Source organism: Podarcis filfolensis, assembly GCF_964270895.1.
Source record: "Podarcis filfolensis genome assembly, chromosome: 4".
NCBI lineage: Eukaryota > Metazoa > Chordata > Lepidosauria > Squamata > Lacertidae > Podarcis > Podarcis filfolensis.
This window is the reverse complement of record NC_139607.1, coordinates 33,355,544-33,375,913: the sequence shown is the minus strand read 5'-3', so window position 1 is coordinate 33,375,913 and position 20,370 is coordinate 33,355,544. Positions and strand designations below refer to the sequence as shown.

Here is a 20,370-nt window from a genome sequence, read left to right as displayed (position 1 = left end):
AAGAAGGTTGATCGTTGTGGTGTTTTTAAAGAAAGCTATTCCGTTTCTATCAACGGCACTACCTGTTCATACAAGAAATCTGGACTACAGTACATTCAGGCTTTCATTTACACCCTGTGAACTAGTATAGCCTGGTTGGGTGCATGTTTACTCAAGACAAGTTTTGCTGACTTCAATGGGGCTCAGATCCAAGTCAGTGCATAAAAAACACCTTTAAAGCCAGATCTCATTTATCCCTTCTGTGATGGTATGTGTCTCTCATCCTTAGAAGGATGTGGTCCTTCCCAAACACCCTTTAAAAAATGATCCAATAGTAACACAGTGCTTTTCTCAAAGCAGGTCCAGGTTACATACGCTTCAGGTTACAGACTCCGCTAACCCAGAAATAGTACCTCGGGTTAAGAACTTTGCTTCAGGGTGAGAACAGAAATCGGGCGGCAGCAACAGGAGGCCCCATTAGCTAAAGTGGTGCTTCAGGTTAAGAACAGTTTCAGGTTAAGAACGGACCTCCGGAACGAATTAAGTACTTAACCCGAGGTACCACTGTGCCTATTTATCTACTTGCACTTCATGCTTTCAAACTGCTAGATGGGCAGGAGCTGGGACCAAGCAATGGGAGCTTACCCCGTCGCGGGGATTCGAACCGCCAACCTTCTGATCGGCAAGCCCTAGGCTCTGTGGTTTAACCCACAGCACCACCAGTGTCCCTATGTGCTGTAGCGAGCCTTAAAACCCACTATCTCATGTACTTTAGGTTTGGCATGTGCTTACAAGAAAGTTAGCAGCCACAATTTAAGAAGGATGTTGACAAGCTAGAACGTGTGCAGAGGAGGGCGACCAAAATGATCAAGGGTCTGGAAACCAGGCCTTATGAGGAAAGATTGAAGGAGCTGCGTTATGTTTAGCCTGGAAAAGAGGAGACTGAGATGAGATTATGATAGCCATCTTCCAATATCTCAAGGGCTGTCACATGGAAGGAGGGAACCAGCTTGTTTACTCCTGCTCTGGAGGGTAACTGGCTTCAAGTTACAAGAAAGGAGATTCCGACTAAACATCAGTAAAAACTTTCTGACAGTAAGAACTGATTGACAGTGGAACTGTCTCCCTTGTGGGGAGGTGGACTCTCCTTCCTTGGAGGTTTTTAAGCAGACGTTGGATGGCCATCTGTCGTGGATACTTTAGCTGAGATTCCTGCATTGCAAGGGTTTGGACTAAATGACCTTCGGGGGGGGGTCCCTTCCAACTCTATGATTCTATGAGTTTTAAAGTAGTTTTTCTCCTCTCTCTCCCCCGTATACACTCTTGTGTTCTTTATGCTAAGATGCACGTTCACTGAAAGCCAGGAATTGAACCAATTATCTCTTGTAAACATTTTTATGAGTATAGCAGCAAAACGCCTCCACAGACAGAAAGCAGTCATGTCTTACAAGGCTAGCGGCAAGAAGTGTCGTATTTGACGGCGAGAGCCCTGTACAAGCCCTTTATTCGTGCTTATTCTATTTCAGTGTACATTTTGTGCCACATAACATTGCTTTCAAACAAGACAAGGGTCTTAATACAAGTTGAGTTTCCCTGCATGTGATAGTGCAAGTCTGAAACGCGCAGTTCCTCTTTTAAGGTAATCCAGAGATCAAGCGGTTCAAGAATTCACAAAAATGGACCCTTTAAACTACACTGTGCTATTTACCTACAGAAATATGGGCAGAGCAATCCAAAGGGGTTGAGGGTGAGAGAATGAAAAGGCAGAGGAACCATCAAATTCAGAGTCCTATCATGCTTGTTCTGGCAAGGCAGAAGGTGGTGGTGGTGGTCTATTTTTCTTTCCTTTTTTGGTTTTTCTTTGGCTTATTTTTTATGATTGTCTTTCTAATTGGTTGCAGTGGGGAGAAAACAAGCCAGTTCCAAAGCTAGTTTACTTACTGCATTGCATGTAAATACAGTCATACCTTGGATCCCGAACGCACTGGAACTCAGACGTTTTGGCTCCCAAGCGCCGCAAACCCAGAAGTGATTATTCCGGTTTGCAAACGTTCTTGTGGAACCTGAACGTCTGATGGGGCTTCGTGGCTTCTGATTGGCTGCAGGAGCTTCCAAGGTATGGCTGTAGTCAAAAAACTGCTCTGTTAAAGTGCAGTTTGACTTTTGCAAAGTGCCTTTTTAATCATTTATCAGGTGTTCGGGGGGGGGGGGCCAACAACACTTGGCCTGCTCTTTTCATATTTGAATGGTTTCCCGCAAACTCGATTTCCCCCCATCCAGCCAAGCCTTGCCCATAATGTGCTCTGTGTAAAAAGCCCCATATACGAACCCTTTTTTCGTATATTTGAAAGTGAAAGAAGAGTTCCCATGCAATTTGTTCATCAGTGAGATAGTGCAGTGAGAGGTTCGTTTGCATTTTTAGAAGCCGTAAGCGCCTTGGAAAAGTTATTGTGTTGCTACTGGCTTATTTAGCAGCACTGCCTATAAGGGCCAAACTGGACACTTATTTGCAGCTACTGCCCCAAATAACAACCTTCCGTCAAGTTCCCCTTCCAATACCCTGTACCGTGTATTAATGGAAATGCATATGTTGTGGTATGCGGTGTTAGTTCCCCTCCCCATCCTCTAGTAGCTACTGATGCAGCATGGGAGGGTGAAGAAATGCATGCAATGTTACATAAAAAGGTAAAGGGACCCCTGACCATTAGGTCCAGTCGTGACTGACTCTGGTGTTGCGGCGCTCATCTTGCTTTATTGGCCAAGGGAGCCGCCGTACAGCTTCCGGGTCATGTGGCCAGCATGACTAAGCCACTTCTGGCGAACCAGAGCAGTGCACGGAAATGCCGTTTACCTTCCTGCTGGAGCGGTACCTATTGATCTACTTGCACTTCGACATGCTTTTGAACTGCTAGGTTGGCAGGAGCAGGCACTGAGCAATGGGAGCTCACCCCATCGCGGGGAGTCGAACCACCGACCTTCTGATCGGCAAGTCCTAGGCTCTGTGGTTTAACCCACAGCGCCACCCACGTCCCTGGAATGTTACATACGCTAGCAGAAAATCACAAAGTATTTGCACTGTTTCCCTCCCTTAGTGCCAGGCAGCTCTGGGTTCTCCCCATCCAATTTCCACCCCTCCCAACAACTCTGTGAGGTAGATTACCCAGCAAGTTGTACTGATGAACAGGGATTTTGTCTTATATGGAGTCTGCCCTCTGCCCCATCTAGTTCAGTATTGTCTACACTGAGTGGCAGCTGCTCTCCAGGGTTTGTCTGTCTTGGACTGAATGTGGGACTTTTCTGCGTGCAAAGCAGATGCTCTTCCAACTTGGCCATGACCCTTCCTCAAACTTGGCTTCCCATGGTCCTAAGGCTGATGCAACACCACACGGCCACAGTTACAGCTGAGTGGAAGGGAAACTCCACATGGTGTTGTAGCCTTAGGTTCTTCATTGCCTCCCAGTTTCCTTCCTTCACTGTCCTCCTAACTCTAGCAGAGAGAATTAAATGCCATGTTCTTAAATGGATGTTTATCTGTCTTTATATGTTTTACTCCTATTCAGACAAGGCTTTACTGGTGATGGCCACATGAACTATCCCTCATTGGTTTTAAGTCAGAAGCTAATGTGCACTGAAAGCACATTCAAAACTCATTATAATGTAAGACGGAACTAAACTATGTTGTTGTAATATGTGGCATGTGCTATAAATGAGGCGCTCCCAGTTGGAGAACAAGCACCACTTGAGCCGATCTGTCAAATAGATTAAGATTCCCCGTGTATGGGTTTGAAATACGGGTTTGCTTAATATCTGTTGCACCCTTACATGGTACAAGTCTATGGCTGCAATCGTAAACACACTTACTTTGAAGTAAGCTCTGTTGAACAAAGTGGTGCTTTCCATAAAGAACAGCTGCAAGTGTAAATATGCAGGACTCACAGCTAAAGCTATCCTTTATCCAGTCCAAATCCTAATTCATTTTGCCTCCACATTGTGCAAGATTCCTGCATTGCAGCAGGACCCTTGTGGTCTCTTCCAGCTCTACAATTCTATTCTTCTCCCATAACAGAGGTATATATTGCTCTGTTAAAAGGTTGGTAGTTACCACTCTTTTTAAACAGTGTTGTGAATAAAGTGAAAAGGCTAGTCATGAGGTTGTGGATGCCATACACCTACTGCGGCCTGGTCCTGACTCTGTTTTGTACAAGTTGGCTCAAAACACTTCTAGAATGAAGCTGAGTAAAGTGAGAAAAGATGCCCACTTCTACGCCTCCATATTAAAAATTACTTTTTGCACCTTACCCCAAACCAAGGTCCTTGGCGAGAACGGAACAGGCAGAGAGGCAAAGTTAGTATACTGCAAACTAATCTTCTGAAGAAAGCTGTACTTAATATTCTGAGCAGCATACCTGTGTTTGCACAAATCAAGCACTAAATATATGCTTCAAACAAAAGTCTCTCAATATTGGATTAGAATGCTGGCCCTCTAACTTGGAAGTCTATTTATAAAGTTCACTTATGGGTCAGTTCAAACACAACCTACATCTCTCATCTCCAATTACTTGTAGTAATAGCATTCTATCATAGGCACACAGCCTAGTAACAATCACCACAATGTTTCAGTTCCTACCACCCAAAGTTCCTCTAATGTTTCTTAAAGTTAAAAATAAGCATGTCGGGGAATATTGTGTGTTTTGGCAGTTCGATAACAGCCTAATATTTTGTTCTCAAAATAAATTAAGTTCCTGTATCTTATATATAGCCTGCATGAAACAATGCATGTGTGTGTAGTTTCTTCAGATCACTGGCAATCTTCACTTCCTGGGTGACCAGCCCCATTTTTTATGTTAAACCTTTTTAACAAAATGAGACAGTCAAATAAAAAGAGCATGAGAGTCAGAAAAAATGAGTGGTAGATACATTGGCCTCCACATCTGAATAGGTCGAAAGCTACTACCTTATTTCAACAGTCTACCATATACCTTCTCTAGGCAGGACTCTTGAGTGTCAACCTCAGTCTAGAACAGGGTTTCCCAAACGTGGGTCTTCAGTTGTTGTTGGACTACAGTTCCCATCATCCCTGACCACTGATCCTGCGAGCTAGGGATGATGGGAGCTGTAGTCCAACAACAACTGAAGACCCAAGTTGGTCTATATACTTGATTGGATTTAGGCTTACTCATCATGCTTGAAGTAGATCTAATGAAAGGTCTAAGTTGGTCACCCATGACAAACTTGTTACACTGATTTCAGAGGTTTGCTCTAATCATGAATAAACCTGAATCCAACCCACTGAGCTAAAGTTTTCCCTCTATGGAATGATCAGGACACTTAGGATTCTAAAAACAGTACCAGAGACCCTAAGCAAAACACCACTCGTTTGTATTTTAACTTCATGTGGTAAACAGTAGTCCAAGTACTGACAGTTAAAAAATAAAAAAAAGGTCTCTTGGAGGAAACAGTAGCACTTACGATCGGCAACACACAGGCAGATGAAAGAAAGAAGTTGAGGCACTCCACAAATGGAGGGCTACAGTTATTCATATTGCACCATGTAACCTTCCGTATGGAGGTCCTCATCACAATAACGTCCATTTCGTTAAAGCTAGCCAGTATTCATTCTGCCAGGCAGAACCTACAGTAGAAGCTGCATTTCACTGAAGTTTCCAGTGTCCGTGGAATACACAGCTGCTCTTCCATGTCCTCTGTCACGGGACAACCGCTGGCCAGTTAGCCTGAGGAGTTGAGAAAAAACAACCCCAATACTTGCGTTAGAAGATAACTTCAGCAACAAAGTGCATAAATTTTAAATAAACCGGTGCAAGCACATACCTACTCAATTCCTTACATTCTCCCGAGCCTAACCTGTATTATATCCCAACAGGCAAATGGGTTTTCCATCTTTAACTAATGCCTACCAGGGCTAAATAACATCAGCAAAACTATTTTTGTTGTTTTTTTATTGGTTTAAGGCAACAATATAGCAGCAGACAACAATATAGGCAGAGTTACTACAATTTAGTAAGTTCTACTTAGAGCAGAACCAGTGAAATTAATGGACCTAAGTTGGTCATGGTAATTAATTTCAATGTGTGTATGCTGTACACTAGCAAAGACTTAATCTACTTGTCAGTCCTTATATAGTTGCAGTCAGCTAAGAATCACTTATGAGGTGCTATTGCTTGTCAGGTATTGTCTCCAGAAGAGGGGCGGAAAACCTTGCCTCTACCCCTCACAATTCCCTTGTGTGACGGTGGGGTTGTTCATGGGTTGCATACCAGTGGCGGATGGGGCCAAACACCCACACACCTTGGCGTCCCCCTTGCTCTGCACTTAAGAAAAGGCAGAAGCTGGCCATACAAGGGGGGAAATCTCTCCCTGTATCTCCCAACTCCATTTGTGTCCTCACTGTGGGGTGGGAGGCATCGGGAGGTTATTTCTCGGTGCACAGAGAAGAAATGCAGTGGTAGTAGTTTGAAGGCATGGCGGAAGAGATTGTTAGGAAACAGGAAGCGGGGTAGCTTAGGAAGAGTGATGGGGTGAGATTAAGAGGCCTGGTGGGCAGACTCAAAGTTCCCTACTGCTGCTTTAGTACAAGACTGGGTTTAGGTGAAATCACTCCCCAAAGCAGACAGCTATGATCAGATTATCAATAGAGTGGTACCTCGGGTTAAGAACTTAATTCGTTCTCGAGGTTCGTTCTTAACCTGAAACTGTTCTTAACCTGAGGTACCACTTTAGCTAATGAGGCCTCCTGCTGCCGCCGCAAGATTTCTGTTCTCATCCTGAGGTAAAGTTCTTAACCCGAGGTACTATTCCTGGGTTAGTGGAGTCTGTAACCTGAAGCGTCTGTAACCCAAGGTACCACTGTATAACTTATCAAACAGTAATGCTCAACAAGAGAAACTATTATTTCCAATAATGATTTTTTTCCCCACCCTAGGTTTTGCCAGCTATTATCTTTTCTATTCTCATAAACTGTTTAGAATAAAGTTGTTTGCATTCTCTGAGCAATATTAAAGGGCCCTGGGAAGGCTTAGATTAAAATTAACGGTAGGTCTGGGTACCAAGGAGTTTGCCTGTGCGAAATCATACATATGTTCATGACCTCATGCTCACCTATTTCCCACCGCAACCACCGAGTTAAACAGAGCCTGAACAAACTTATCTTTTTTATCTGAGAAACCAGCATCAAGGCTAGTTCAAATAATGTAACACTTTTCTTAGACTTACGTTTCATGAAAGATGATACTGTGAAAATAAGAACTGAGGAAGATTGAATTAAGCTGAGCAAACCCCAAAGACTTAAATATTTATTTTTATCAAAGATGTTTGATCCATAGGGAAGAAGGGAACGTCTTAGTTTGGTAAGGTTATTTCAAATGGAAACCATATTGGACAAAACACAGCTGATTCTTGTTTATGGTTACTGAGGCACAATGGACTTCTTTAAATGCGTTGTTACAGGTAAACCCTCCTCATTTTCTTTTCCCCCAGGTCATATACTATATTAAAGAGAGAAAGCTTTTAAAAATTCATGTTATGGCAGTCCATTTGGCTACTTTTCCACATTAATTTTGCACACGGTGCAGCTAGCTCTGGCAGCTTCCAGTAAGGAGTGAGTTTATCTAAGTTCTCCAAAAGCAGCAGAATCAGCAAGAATGCAGAGACGAAAAGGAGAAGGGAAAGAACCGTTTCCATAACTTTTCTTGTTGAGCTGCTGGGCCAGCCCTACCCTTAGGCAGTGTGAGAAAGAGAGGAAGCTGCTTTATACTGAATCAGACCACCTAGCATTGCCTGCACTGTCTGTCAGCAGCTCTCCTGGGCTTCAGGCTGGGAATGTCTCTCAGCCCTACCTGAAAATACCAGGCATTTAACCTGGGCCTTCTGCATGCCAGGCAGACGTTCTGGAACTGAGGTATGACCCTTTTGCTCTATCTCAGGCAGTCGATGCTAGAGGGCAATGGCCAGCAGCCTCCCTGGCCATTCCTTTCCATTGGAGGTCAGAGCCACACAGCCTGCCTAGTTTTAAAGATACAACATCAGCAGCAGCAGCAGCAGCCGCCAGGACCTTTGGGACTGCCCATCAATGGTTAGCATCTTGACATCAGACTGAGCAGGAACACGTGTGTCTCATCACAGTCTTCCCCACTGCAGTGAAACGCACTGAATTCCTGTTTGCATTATGGAAATGATTTCCAAATTTGCATTTCTGCCTATATATATATATCAGCATATGCAAATTCGTGCAAAGCTATATCATCTTTCGTCCTCTGTGTTTGGTGATGTGTAACCCGTGATCTTAAAGGGAGGAGGTAAATAAATTTAAAAGCCAAGCACTGTGGGGCAAATGCAGCCTCTGTGCTCTTGCTGAAGAGGGATGTTAAAGCCTATACTGCACACACACCCTGTGGAAATTAACCAATTTAGATATCTGCTTGGTATGGAATTCTTATTGGCGGAAGATAGCCCTCTGCTCATACATGTAAATTCTGTATTTTTATTCAGTGCACAGAAACCAAAGGATTGGGCAATTTATTTTCAGCTAGGAAACAGATGAAAGGTATGCTCAGCCTCGCTCAGTCTTGCTGGGGGACTGGGTGAATATAGGTCACCGTCAGAGCTTAACACTTCAGTGGTTTCCTGGCGCTAAATACCTTGCTAGACACTCTCAACAGTATGAGGTTAATCAGGCTGACCTGTTGTGAAACCAGGGGCACAAGACACAGCTTGAAATTTCTTTCAGACACACCAAACCAGCCAAGGAACTATCCAAAGCACACATACAATTATATGATAGGAGGAAATGTAAACAATAACGTTTGAGCACTCTGGCAATATAAGTAAGGATTTTAAGTTTTGGTTTTTTTCTTCTTGGATATCAAGGTGGATATAGTTTTACAGTTTTTTTGCTCCTGTGGCACTGATTCCCACCTCCTTAAACACACACACACACACACACACACACACACACACACACACACACCTTTCACTATCACCTGTTCCCAGTCTTTATCCAGAAGCTGATTGTATGAAAAACCAGAATTTAAACCACCATGCATTTAAGTAATTCTGATTTATTCATTTTATTTTGCTCATCATATGTTGGGTGATATGAGAGCCTAGCCGCACAATCATAAAAGCCTACATTTAAGTCAGGTGGGGCTTACTTTCAAGTAAATGAGTACAGGGTTGCAGTTTTAAGTTTTACAATCCTAATTCCACCTACCTGCCAGCAAGCCCTATTGAATTCAATAGGAATTCCTGAGTAGGCATAGTTAGGATTGTGCTGTAAGGCGTTTTGCACTCTGTGCTTAAGCTAATTCCACAATAATCAAGTGGCTGAAAATTTGTGTTGCGGGGATGGAGGGCATTAATCCACTCCAATGTTTTGCAATAAGGAAAGCACTTTCTTCCCATTAGCTTTCCTTTCCACAAAGCCAATGCAGAGCCCCTAATGAACACATCTGCCTAGCAAATTCTAAAGTGGGACAATTAAAAATTGAAAGCAGAGATAGAGAGCCTGCTATGCTTCCTGACTGTTGCACTGTGAACAAGCGGACTCTTAGTTATTTAGAGCCCACCTTTCCCCCCTCAGAGTTCAAGATGGGTATTCCCACCCCCTCCTTTCCGCACAATCCTGAGAGGCAATGACTGGCTGAGCAGAGATTTGAACCCTGATCTCCCAGGTCCTAGTCTGACCAACCAACCCAACTCTGCTCTCTTAAGTCTTTCTCCGCTGAGCTGCTAAGTAAAAGGGAAGCTCTAGGAATGCTCTTTGCCTCTTTACTTACGCTGTTTAACATTAGTAAATTTGTGTGCAAGGTGGTTAAGATTTTGCTCTTATTAGCCACCAGGAGTTTAATTATTTTTCCCTCTGTGTGTATGTTTGTGTTGGATAAGGGATTTCCTCCTCCTCCTCCATCCAGCTCAGTTACACCTAGTTAAACCCTTTAAAGGCAAAGGATTTGCATGAGTGTCAAGGGGCACAGGCTGACCCACATTAATGCCTGAAGAGGAAATAGCCTAGTTGGACTAATCTGTCATCATTCTTAAGTTCGGCAGCACTGACAGCTACTGCAGCAGAGCAGCGGGGAGAGGAGTTTATCTATAAAAGACTAACAGGGACCATCCTGCAAACCTTAAAGCACTTCCAAGTCTCATTTATTTCATCAGCAGAGGTTTAAGCATGAGCCTACATAATATTCTCTTTTTTTAAGGTTATTGATAACTATCATCAAGTGAAGTAGCCTATGGGCAGCAGCCAAATGGCTTAAGGTGATATATGGGAAATATCATTACATTGCCAAGTCAAAAGCATGAGCAGTATTGAAAATGTTAAGAACACTCATTACTTTAAGGAGTGGAGAATGAAAACATGGCACTACATTACAGTGATTAAAGGACAATGGAAAGAATATTAATGGACATTAAGGAATCAACTAATGGGAAAGACCTATTACCATTATTAATCCTCCTCTTTATGAGTATATGACTCTTTCAGAATAATGACTAGCAGTAGGTCACTTTCTCTGCATAATTGCATGCTTGGGCACATCAAAAAGTGCATCCAATCAGTTCAATACTGTGACGTTGTTAGGGGGAGCATGCAGATCCAGACATACATCTATATGAAGAACACGCACAGAACTTTGCTTTCATATACAGACTGGGGCAAGCATTATCCTTTTAGTAATGCAGTGCCAAATTACAGCATCCTGTTTTGTTTACTGTTATGAAACGCACCAGCCACTTCTCAGAATTTAATAAGTAATAAGACCGGCAAGACTGAACAGCTACATTAAGCTCAACCCTGGAAACCAAAAGGTACCGTATTTATAAGACTCACTTTTTCCCTCCTAAAAAGTAAGGGGAAATGTGTGTGCGTCTTATGGAGCGAATGCAGACTGCGCAGCTATCACAGAAGCCAGAACAGCAAGAGGGATTGCTGCTTTCACTGCGCAGCGATCCCTCTTGCTGTTCTGGCTTCTGAGATTCAGAATATTTTTTTCCTTGTTTTCCTCCTCCAAAAACTAGGTGCGTCTTGTGGTCTGGTGCGTCTTATAGAGCAAAAAATACGGTACATTCAAACAGTTAGGATGTTTTGAGGACAGCCCTACGGATCTAAGGTGGTTATGTGAGTGAGCCCTGTCTAGGATGCAGTAACATCATCTGAAGTTGAACAGGAACGGATCTGTTTCTAGATTTTACCTCTCTGATTCAATCACTCTCATCCTGACATTACCATTTCCACAAGAGTAATATTCCCGTCGTTCGGTCCCAGCTCCTGCCCACCTAGCAGTTCGAAAGCACCCTTAAGTGCAAGTAGATAAATAGGTACCGCTTTATAGCGGGAAGGTAAACGGCGTTTCCGTGTGCTGCTCTGGTGCCGGTTCGCCAGAGCAGCTTCGTAACGCTGGCCACGTGACCCGGTAGTGTCTGCGGACAGCGCTGGCTCCCGGCCTCTAGAGTGAGATGAGCGTACAACCCTAGAGTCTGTCAAGACTGGCCCGTACGGGCAGGGGTACCTTTACCTTTACCTTTAATATTGGTAGGACTACACCCACATATGAGAGGTGGATGTGCTAATATGCTTTTGAGATTCTTTTCATGCAGCTGCCTCCCCTGTGTTTAAGATCTTTCATCATTATTGTTATCACAGCAATTACCTGAAGCAAAAATGTAGGAAGCAGCACATTCTGCTGACAGCTGCTGCTGCTCCATCTCTCTGTACGGGTCTGCCTTAAGAGGAGTAATATTTTATTTCTCTTGCTTTCAGAAAGCTTTTCCTGGTGATTATTTCAAGACATTTGAGGCAATGGAAACATGTTGAGCCAAATTTCTGCCTAAGCAGCTAAATATGCCCGATTCTTGGCACTAATCTATAGTTTCAAGACTCAGGGGTGTTGATGCTTGTGTCCTGAATCCCAATTTATATGGCGCAATCTCCTTTGTCTCTCAACCCTTAAATACAAGCTTTGTGGGTCACGCCCCTGGGATTTTATGGTTTTTCCTGCAGCTGTTCTTAAAACTCCGCACTTCCCACTCTTGCAAAGGGACTGCTTTTGCTTAAGCTCTGAGGTCATTAGAAGTTCTAGCTGCAAATGTATTCTTAGCCCCTCACATCACAGTAGGCCACCTCCCAATAGTCTCTTGGCACCACACCACCACCATTCTGGGCACTTCCCAAAAACAAAACAAAAGGAGTTTGCTCTCCAAACAATGCATACTGCAAATAAACAAAAAAAATCTTGATGGCAAAATGCCTTTATGTGGAAAAACTGGGACCATTCATTTGTTGTTAGCAAATGAAGAAATTGAGTTTCTTGGGGATTTTTTAATGCCAATGTAGAGACCGCATGTGAAACGTGCTATGTTTATGGGTGTTTTGTTTCTTAATTAAAAAAAGAAACCTAGCAAATTCCAAGGCAGGAACATTGTTGGCTTGGACATAGCTGTATTGTGACAACCCTGCAAAGCTTTCTCTTTTCTCAGAGCCCCAAAATTATCACTTGAATGATTTACAGTGCATTTATTGTTTCAAGCATGTAAATAGGGCCCTTTCAGCTACTTGCCATAATCCCTCTTCAGTAATTGCTTCTCCCCCCCTCCCCCCCAAAAAACCCTCCTTAATGTGCTTTGCATAATTGCCACTTTATACACCAGCTTCTCATTATTATTTTGTAGAAATCTTCCTTCTGCGGAAAAAAAAGTGGCTATCACTAATACCCAATCATTCTAGATATATTATATGCTTGCGTTGCAGGAAACACATTGAAAGACTGAGATCCAAAATATAATTATACTACCCAAGAAAGGAAAGGGGAGTTTCCCACTATGAATGGCAACTCCCATCTTTCAAGCATAGCCTTTTGCATTACATTAAATGGCTACGGGTGATATAAACAACTTGTCTGGCCACCACTGCAATGAAATAAATAAATGCCTTCTCGCTGCCATACCACAGCAAACACAGATGCCTTCTTTGGAGGAACTTAAGTTACACACCAGTGTTTTCAGAAAGCGTGACACTGTAGCAGGATCAGATTAAAGTAAAGGAAGGAAGGAAGCCAGAATGCTACTGATCATCTATATGCAAGTGTTCAAGCAGATGTTGCCTGAAGGGCAAAATTATCCTCCTCCTCCTCCTCCTCTCCTCACTCTGGTAGTAGCTAGAAGAGCTTTGTATGAGGGAGAACAGAAGCAGCTTCAAATATGTTATAACGATTTATAAGATGGAAAGATACTGCCCTGTTTTTCTCAAATCATACCGAAGTGAAAAATAATAGGGATGTTTCTATCCTTCTTAATGCTTCTACTATCTGTCAAAGTGAGGGCCGGGGGGGGGGGTCCTCCAGCTGTTGTTAAGTCTCTTGTACCTGGCATGCCAGATGCTGGTGGACTTTAATTTATTCATTAAAAGCCCCATCAGATCCAGCCAGCAAGGGCCATGTTCAGGTTTTATTGTGGGAGCTGTCGTCCCAACATCATCTGGGGCAACACAGATTCCTCACCCACAATGCCTGCATTTGTGACGAGGGTGGCCATCTATCTATCTATCTATCTATCTATCTATCTATCTATCTATCTATCTATCTATGGCTGTCAGTGAATTATAGGATTTTTAGTTCATCATATGAGATGCTCTTCAGCTGTGTTTATGATTTTAGCCTAACTTGACTAACGTTGCAATCCTATACGCACACCTTACTGGGAATCCGTGATACTCAATTTGATGAGGTCTTTCTTCCGAGTAGATGTTGATCGAGGATTGCACTGTGAAATTTGCAGCCCTTAACTGCAATCCTGCCTCAGTACACCAGCTCGGAGACAAACTCCACAGGGATCAAGAGACGGGTGAGCTGACCCTAGGCATGTTTAATCACCAAGTCCCACTGAGTTTAACGTGGCTCACTTCTATGTGCGCATGTAACTGCAGATTTCTAAATAAGCATGCGCAGAATTGGATTGCCAAAAGTCATAACTGGATCTAGTGATGTTCTCTGTAGTGTAACATACTATACCATAATAATAAAAAACTACAGTCAGGTTCCAAAGCTTCCTTCTACAATGGTGGCAATAGTGATTTCTCAGCTATTTTTCTTCCCAGCAATTTTAATGCATTGGCTGATTCTTGATCCGGGGTAATCCCTTATTTGAGGTTCCTGGTCTCATTTCTGTAACAAAGTAGCAGCTATATAAAATGGGTTTGTAACCTTAAATACCCTCTGCAGGTTTATTAGAATGTCCCCCCAAAAAACCCTAGGGTTTCACCCAGAAAAACTGCATCAATTCAAATTTTAGCCTGCAATAGTTACACAAATGGAAAAGCTTTCTCACCAAGCTTGCCAAGGTTAATTTGAAACTGTTAGGAAGCATTTGGATTTGTTTGTATGCCAGCCAGCATTTAAAATCTGAGAGGATGTTGTTGTAGCAATAGGATGCAAATCTCTGCATCAGTCAGGAAGCTGGGGAAGTTAGCTCTTTCCCCTTGAGGGTCCATGGATCCCCTGAAAACAAGCCTATTCTGAAGGAAATGAATCATGGCCACCAGCTTCACTGATACTCTGTTTCTCAGTAGTCTTTACAATTCATTCAATATGATGTTACTTACTTATATTTATTTATTTAATGGGGCTTATATACCACCCAATCACCAACATCTCTAAGTAGTTTACTTAATTATACATTAAAATATATGCTCTCTCTGACAAATTCATACTAGGTAAGACTCTATTAAACAAACGAAACTCCTACAATCTTTACTTTTCCAAAGAAACTAAGTTTTTTTAAACAACAATAACCAAAAACATAAATCCCACAGATGTTTTATTAACTGCCAAGTTCCTTCCAAACCTCAATGTAACCAAATGTTAACTGAGGGTCTACACAAGCAAAAGTTTCCCTGTCCCTTATCTGACTGTTTCATAACCTACACAGTTTTATACTGTCTTATGCTATACCACCTACACCAATGGGTAGAAAAAAGTGTCACAGGTGAAAACACCAGTTTCACATTACAAATGTCACCAGCAGCATAAATTTGTTTCCAAAAGGAACAATCAGTTCAGTGTGAGCTTTACTACTCATTTCAATAGGATCAGCGTATCTGCCTTTTATAGACTTTTTCTTTACACTGTTTCTCTCCTACTCAGTTGCACCAACCAATCCAGCAGTATGGCTTTCAACTTTTCGGAAACAGATACGCGTTAGTTTGCTTTTTGCTGTATTGTTCTCAAAACTTCAAAGTGTGATCTGCATTCCCCCCTCCCCAAGTGAATTCAGCCTGCAATATGATGCATGAACACTTATGAGTCACATTGAAACCCGTGGGACTTACTTCCCTGCACAGCATGAACTAGTTTCAGACACTGCACTAATCAGTTATGGAGCTATGGACACAAGCCCTTTTCTCTTAAAACAACCTTTGATCTTTCTTCTCAAACCTCTGCCTTAACTATTAGACTGAGGAGCATATTGTGCTCCTCCCAATCTTCTCATTTACTGTGCTCAGTCTGCAGCCTAATGATGAGTATTTACTTCTAAGTGAACGTGCATAAGGATTGGGCTTGGGGCGGCATGTCTGAGAGTTAAGGATGTAATCCCAACTCCATTTACCTGGGAAAACTCAGCTTGCTTCTGAGTAGGCATGGCTAGGATTGCCCAGTTAGTTCTGACACGTATATACAATAATAAACAGTCTCCCCCTTTGTGCAGGTGCAAAGTGCTTCCCCCTCACTAATGAATGCTGATTTGCATATAATTCTGCCTGGATTACTGTAAAATGAATTATATGTGGGTCGGCTTTTAAAGACAGACTTGAAGCTTTGTTTACTACAGAATATAATTCTGGCAAGTGTATGTGAATCTTGTGTCACCACCATCAATAGAGCTGCATTAGTTTGCATCCAAGCTCATTTCAAAGCCTGACTTTTAAAACCTTAAAAAGCTTGTGACCCAGTTAACTGAACCATCCTACCCATACCTTTAGCTCATCTCTCTCTCTTTCTCCTGCTCCCTCTCCCTCTCTGTTCCATCTTTGCTGATGGCAAAGCAGCTGCAAACCAAAAAGAGAGGTGATGTTTTGCACACATCTGTGGAATTGCCTCAACAGGGAGGCTTGCCTGGTACCAGCACTGCTTTCTTTCATGAATCAGGTTTTAAAAAAACCCACCCTTTTCATTCTCAGGCTCTTAAACTCTATACATTTTTAGATTTTGCTGATGGTCATGTTTCATCTTCCAACTGTTTTGTTGTGTGTATTTGTTGCTGTGACATTTTAATGGTGCTCTCAGATCAGTTTTATTGAACGATGGTATGGAAATACTTTAAACAAGAAATAAAGCCAGTATGTTACAGAGCAGCAAATCCAACGTATGGCGTACATACATCCCTTGTCAGACAACATCACATTGGCTGCTCCTGGTGCGACCACCTGTGATGAATGGCTGGTGCACAGCACCGTCCAATTATCTCTCAGGTCACGTGACTTGCCTTATAGCCAGTGTAATTTCCTTGCAGCCTAAGTGGAACTGCGTTCAGTGGACTTAACTTCTGGTGCGAACAGAAAAAGAACAAGGCAGCTCACAAAAAGCAGAGATCCAGGGTGGCGGTGTGCATTTCATCCATTTTAAGAGTCTACCAATGCCAATCCTTTTAGTGAACCTTACTGCAGGTAAAGAGGCCTGGATGCACACTACTGTTACAGAGTTTTAACAGGAAAGGAGATATTCCTGCACTTAGACAAATGTTTGGAGTGGCACAGTTCCTCCCTTTTTCTGCAGAGTGGGATTAACCCTCTTCCTTAAGTGGATGGGACCAAATCCAGACATCAGCAATGAAAATCTGAACCACACAGGTCGCCCTAGATCACACACCCCTCTCCCCATGCCAGGAGCGCCAGTGGCCGTGGGTGACATGCAGCGTGCATGGCCCTGGCACTGAAATTTGTGGGTGCCCGGCCCCTTCATGGGGTATTTTGTGGGTGCTTGGGCACCCAGCTCCCCTGGGAGTTGGCACCTATGCCCCATGGCCCAACAGGGGCAGCTATCCTTTCCCCCTGGCAATTCTCCTGAGGCCTTAATGCCTGCCTGCTAGAGAACCACAAACTCAAGTAGCAAACCGCCTCACTCTCTTCGCCCCTGAGGGAGAAAGATGCCCTAGGGAGGGTCGAAGGGACCGGAGGTGGGTCGGAGGCTACCTGGATGAGGAGGGCTGGGGCGCCCCCTGGAGGCCTCCTGCCGGTCGCCGTCCTCCTGGCCGCTGAGCGGGTAGGCGAGCAGGCGCATGGGCTCCCAGCAGGCCGCCTCCACCTCGCGCACCTGCTCGCGGCTGAGGCGCTCCCGCCAGGCGTGGATGGCTTCGCGCGCGTCGCGGGCGGAGATGTGGAAGGGGCGCTCGGAGGAGTAGGCGGCGCCGCGCGTCATGTTGAGCACGAAGTCCTCCAGCGCGGGCGGCGACGGCAGGTCGGCGAAGCGCAGCAGCCGGCGCAGCTGGGCGCGCGGCTCCCGCACCAGGTCCTCGTAGCGCAGCTGCGTGTAGCGCGCGCGCAGCCAGGCCGGCGCGCGGCGGGAGAAGAGCAGGTCGCGCAGCCAGGCCTGGCAGATCACCTCGAGGGCGCCGCCCAGGAAGAAATCGGCGCGGTGCTGCTGGCGAGGGTGGACCCCGGCCACAGCCGCCGCCGCCGCGGCGCCGCCGGCGAAGGGGGGCAGCGGAGGGGGGCGGCGGGGGAGTCCCCGGGGCTCGGCGGCGCGGTGGCGGCTCCGCAGCACCTGGATGCTCTCCCGCAGCAGCGCCTGCTTGGCCTTGAGGCGCGAGTTGTGGACGGCGCGCGGGTCGCGGAAGAGCTGCACCACGCGCAGGTCCAGCTCCGGGTCGCGCAGCAGCGGCAGCAGCGCGCCCACTTCCAGCAGCCTCACGTCCTTGATCACCATCACGGGGTACTTTCGGCACTCGGCCTCCAAGTCCCGCAGCGCCCGCGGAGGGCAGCTGCGCTCGCAAGCGGCGCCGTCCACCAGGCCCACGTCGGAGCGGGCCCGGGGCGCCGCGGGGCACAGCGGCGCGGAGCAGATCACCTTGTTGGTCCTCCAGCCGAAGATGCTGGCCGTGCTGAGGTTGACGCCGCCGCCGCCGCCGCCTCCGGGCAACAAGGGCGCCAGCGGGTCTCGGGGCCCCGGCGGCGCGGCGTAAAGGCGCAGGACCGAGAAGTCGCATCGGAAGAGCGAGCGCACCATGTCTCGCAGCGCGCCCTGCAGGCTCAGCGCGTCGCCCGGGTACAGCGCCTGCCACATGTGCCACATGGGCTCGTACAGGTAGAAGACGTCCGGGTGCTGGTTGAACAGCTCGCCCAGGAAGGACGAGCCCGTGCGCCAGGTGGCGTGCAAGTAGATGTGGCGCTTCCCGCCCGCCCGGCTCCCCGGGCCGGCTTCGTCCGAGTTCTCAGACTCGTTCTTCTTCGCTTCGTGCCTGGGCGCGGGCGGAGCGGCGGCTTCTCCCGGTGGCGGTGCCGGCGGTGGCTGCCCTTCCCACGGCCAGTCCCCGAGCGCCTCCTCGAGGTCGGGGCAGCGGTGGGGCGGCGGCTGCTCCTTTCCCGCGCGCCCTCTCCTGGCGCCGTAGTCCAGCATGTAAGACACCAGCAGCAGGAGCAGCAGCGTGTAGAGCGCCAAGCCCAGCGCGAAGCCGCGGTGCTCCCAGCGCCACCTCCAGCGCCGCCGGCTCTTCATGGCGCTCTCCGGCCACTCCTGAGGGGAACAACCCAGGGCGCTGCCGCCGCCGCCGCTTGCTGCTGAGGCGGGACTCGAGCGAGGAGGCTGCTGCCTGTTTAAAAACAGCCACAAACTTGGAGAGGCGGAGGAAAGCGAAGGAGGCGGCGGCCCAGAAACACGCCCACACGCCGGCGAGTGTGAGGAGAAAGCGGCAGCCAGCCTTGCTTTCAAGTCGATTCCGCCGCCGCCGCTGATGGGGTCGGTCTGGAAGCGGGTCGGTGCCCAAACACTCTTCCTCCTGAGCGCATGTGCGCTTTCGCTCCCGAGAACCTGCAGGCTGCTAAGCCTGCGCGCTTCCAAACTTGATCCTAGACAAAGGCGCGCAGGGTCGGGATGAGTGTTGACACTTCCTGAGGACTCGAAGACTCAATGGCGGAGCCCTTAACTAGTCCTCGTGATTTAACATTGAGGCTCCCGTCTACATTTTTTTTTGCAAAATAGCTGTCAGCCGTCGCGGTACCTCTGCAGTGGAAAGCAGCAGGAGCGAGTTTGACATTTTGTACGCACGTTTTCCCTTTATGGCTCCATATGCCCATTCAAAACAAAACAGAAAAAGGAGGGAAGTGCAGCGCCTGGAGAGAATGGTCGCCACAGTCTCATCCCATGTTGTGCTCATTCATTCATTCAACCTCCCTTCCGCCCCATAAGGAATGCTCAATGCAGATTCCGTTGTTTAAAAACAATATACCATAAAATCATAACAGGTAAGAGCCAGTGGTTGTGTGTGTGTGTGCTGACCAGACCCGGGTTCAAAGCCCTGCTTGTGGATGTGACTTTGGGCTCCTCACACTCTCTGAAGGTGACCTCCTACCTTGTATGGACAGCGGTGCGGTGGTAAGTTTTGCAATGTAGGAATTTGCCGTGACACAGTGCCAGGGAATGCCCCAAAATGCAGGCTACTCTTGCGATCTACACTCACATATATACATCCCGAAGAGCAAAAACACCAATGAGATGTTTCCCTTGCAGTGTTCTGCTGACCAGGAGTACCTCTGTCTTGTCTGGATTAAGTTTCAGTTTGTTTGGTCACATTTATCCTATTACTTGCTCTAATCTGTTCAAAACCTCCAGTGTCCCTAGTTTGAGATGGAAGTAAGTGTGTGTGTGTGTGTGTGTGTGTGTGTGTGTGTGTGAGAGAGAGAGAGAGAGAGAGAGAGAGATATTGGGAGATGCACCATGATGTCTGCATAGTTAGTGATGACAAAAAGCTCAAAATCTCTGGGCAACCTCCACAACAGTTTCACGTGGCTGTTGAGAAGCATAGTTGGCAACAGGAAAATGCTGAGAGACGTGAAAGGCATCATGCAGGAGTTCTCCATCACCTCCTACAGAAATCTGACCTGTAGGAAGGACTGGAACCACCATAAAACAGTACCTCCAATGGCACCTGTCTAAACCAGGAGTGGACAGGAGGTAGCTAGCAGGGTGATCTGAAGAAGATCAGCAAGAATTCATGGCTCAAAATAGATTATTAATAGCAGCAACGAAATGACGCTTCCCTGACCTAAAATAAGCTGCTGAAACGAGGACAGCTCAGGGTAAGCAAGAGTGGCCTTTTTATACAGAATAATTTTGAGCTCCGTTCAGTTATGAGACTCAGAACAAATTTATCTAGGCTCAGGATTATTAA

At 46.0% G+C, this 20,370-nt stretch overlaps 1 protein-coding gene across 1 annotated transcript; it reads right to left on the bottom strand.

The window, feature by feature from the left end:
• Positions 1–1,452: 1,452 nt before the first annotated feature.
• CHST7 (carbohydrate sulfotransferase 7) lies at positions 1,453–19,451 on the bottom strand. Its single transcript, XM_083610769.1, has 2 exons — positions 17,177–19,451; positions 1,453–5,711 (listed from the first exon to the last, which is right to left on the bottom strand). Exons 1-2 carry the CDS (start codon positions 18,696–18,698, stop codon positions 5,707–5,709), a joined length of 1,527 nt encoding a protein of 508 aa, XP_083466895.1. The 5' UTR covers positions 18,699–19,451; the 3' UTR covers positions 1,453–5,706.
• Between the last annotated feature and the right edge of the window lie 919 nt (positions 19,452–20,370).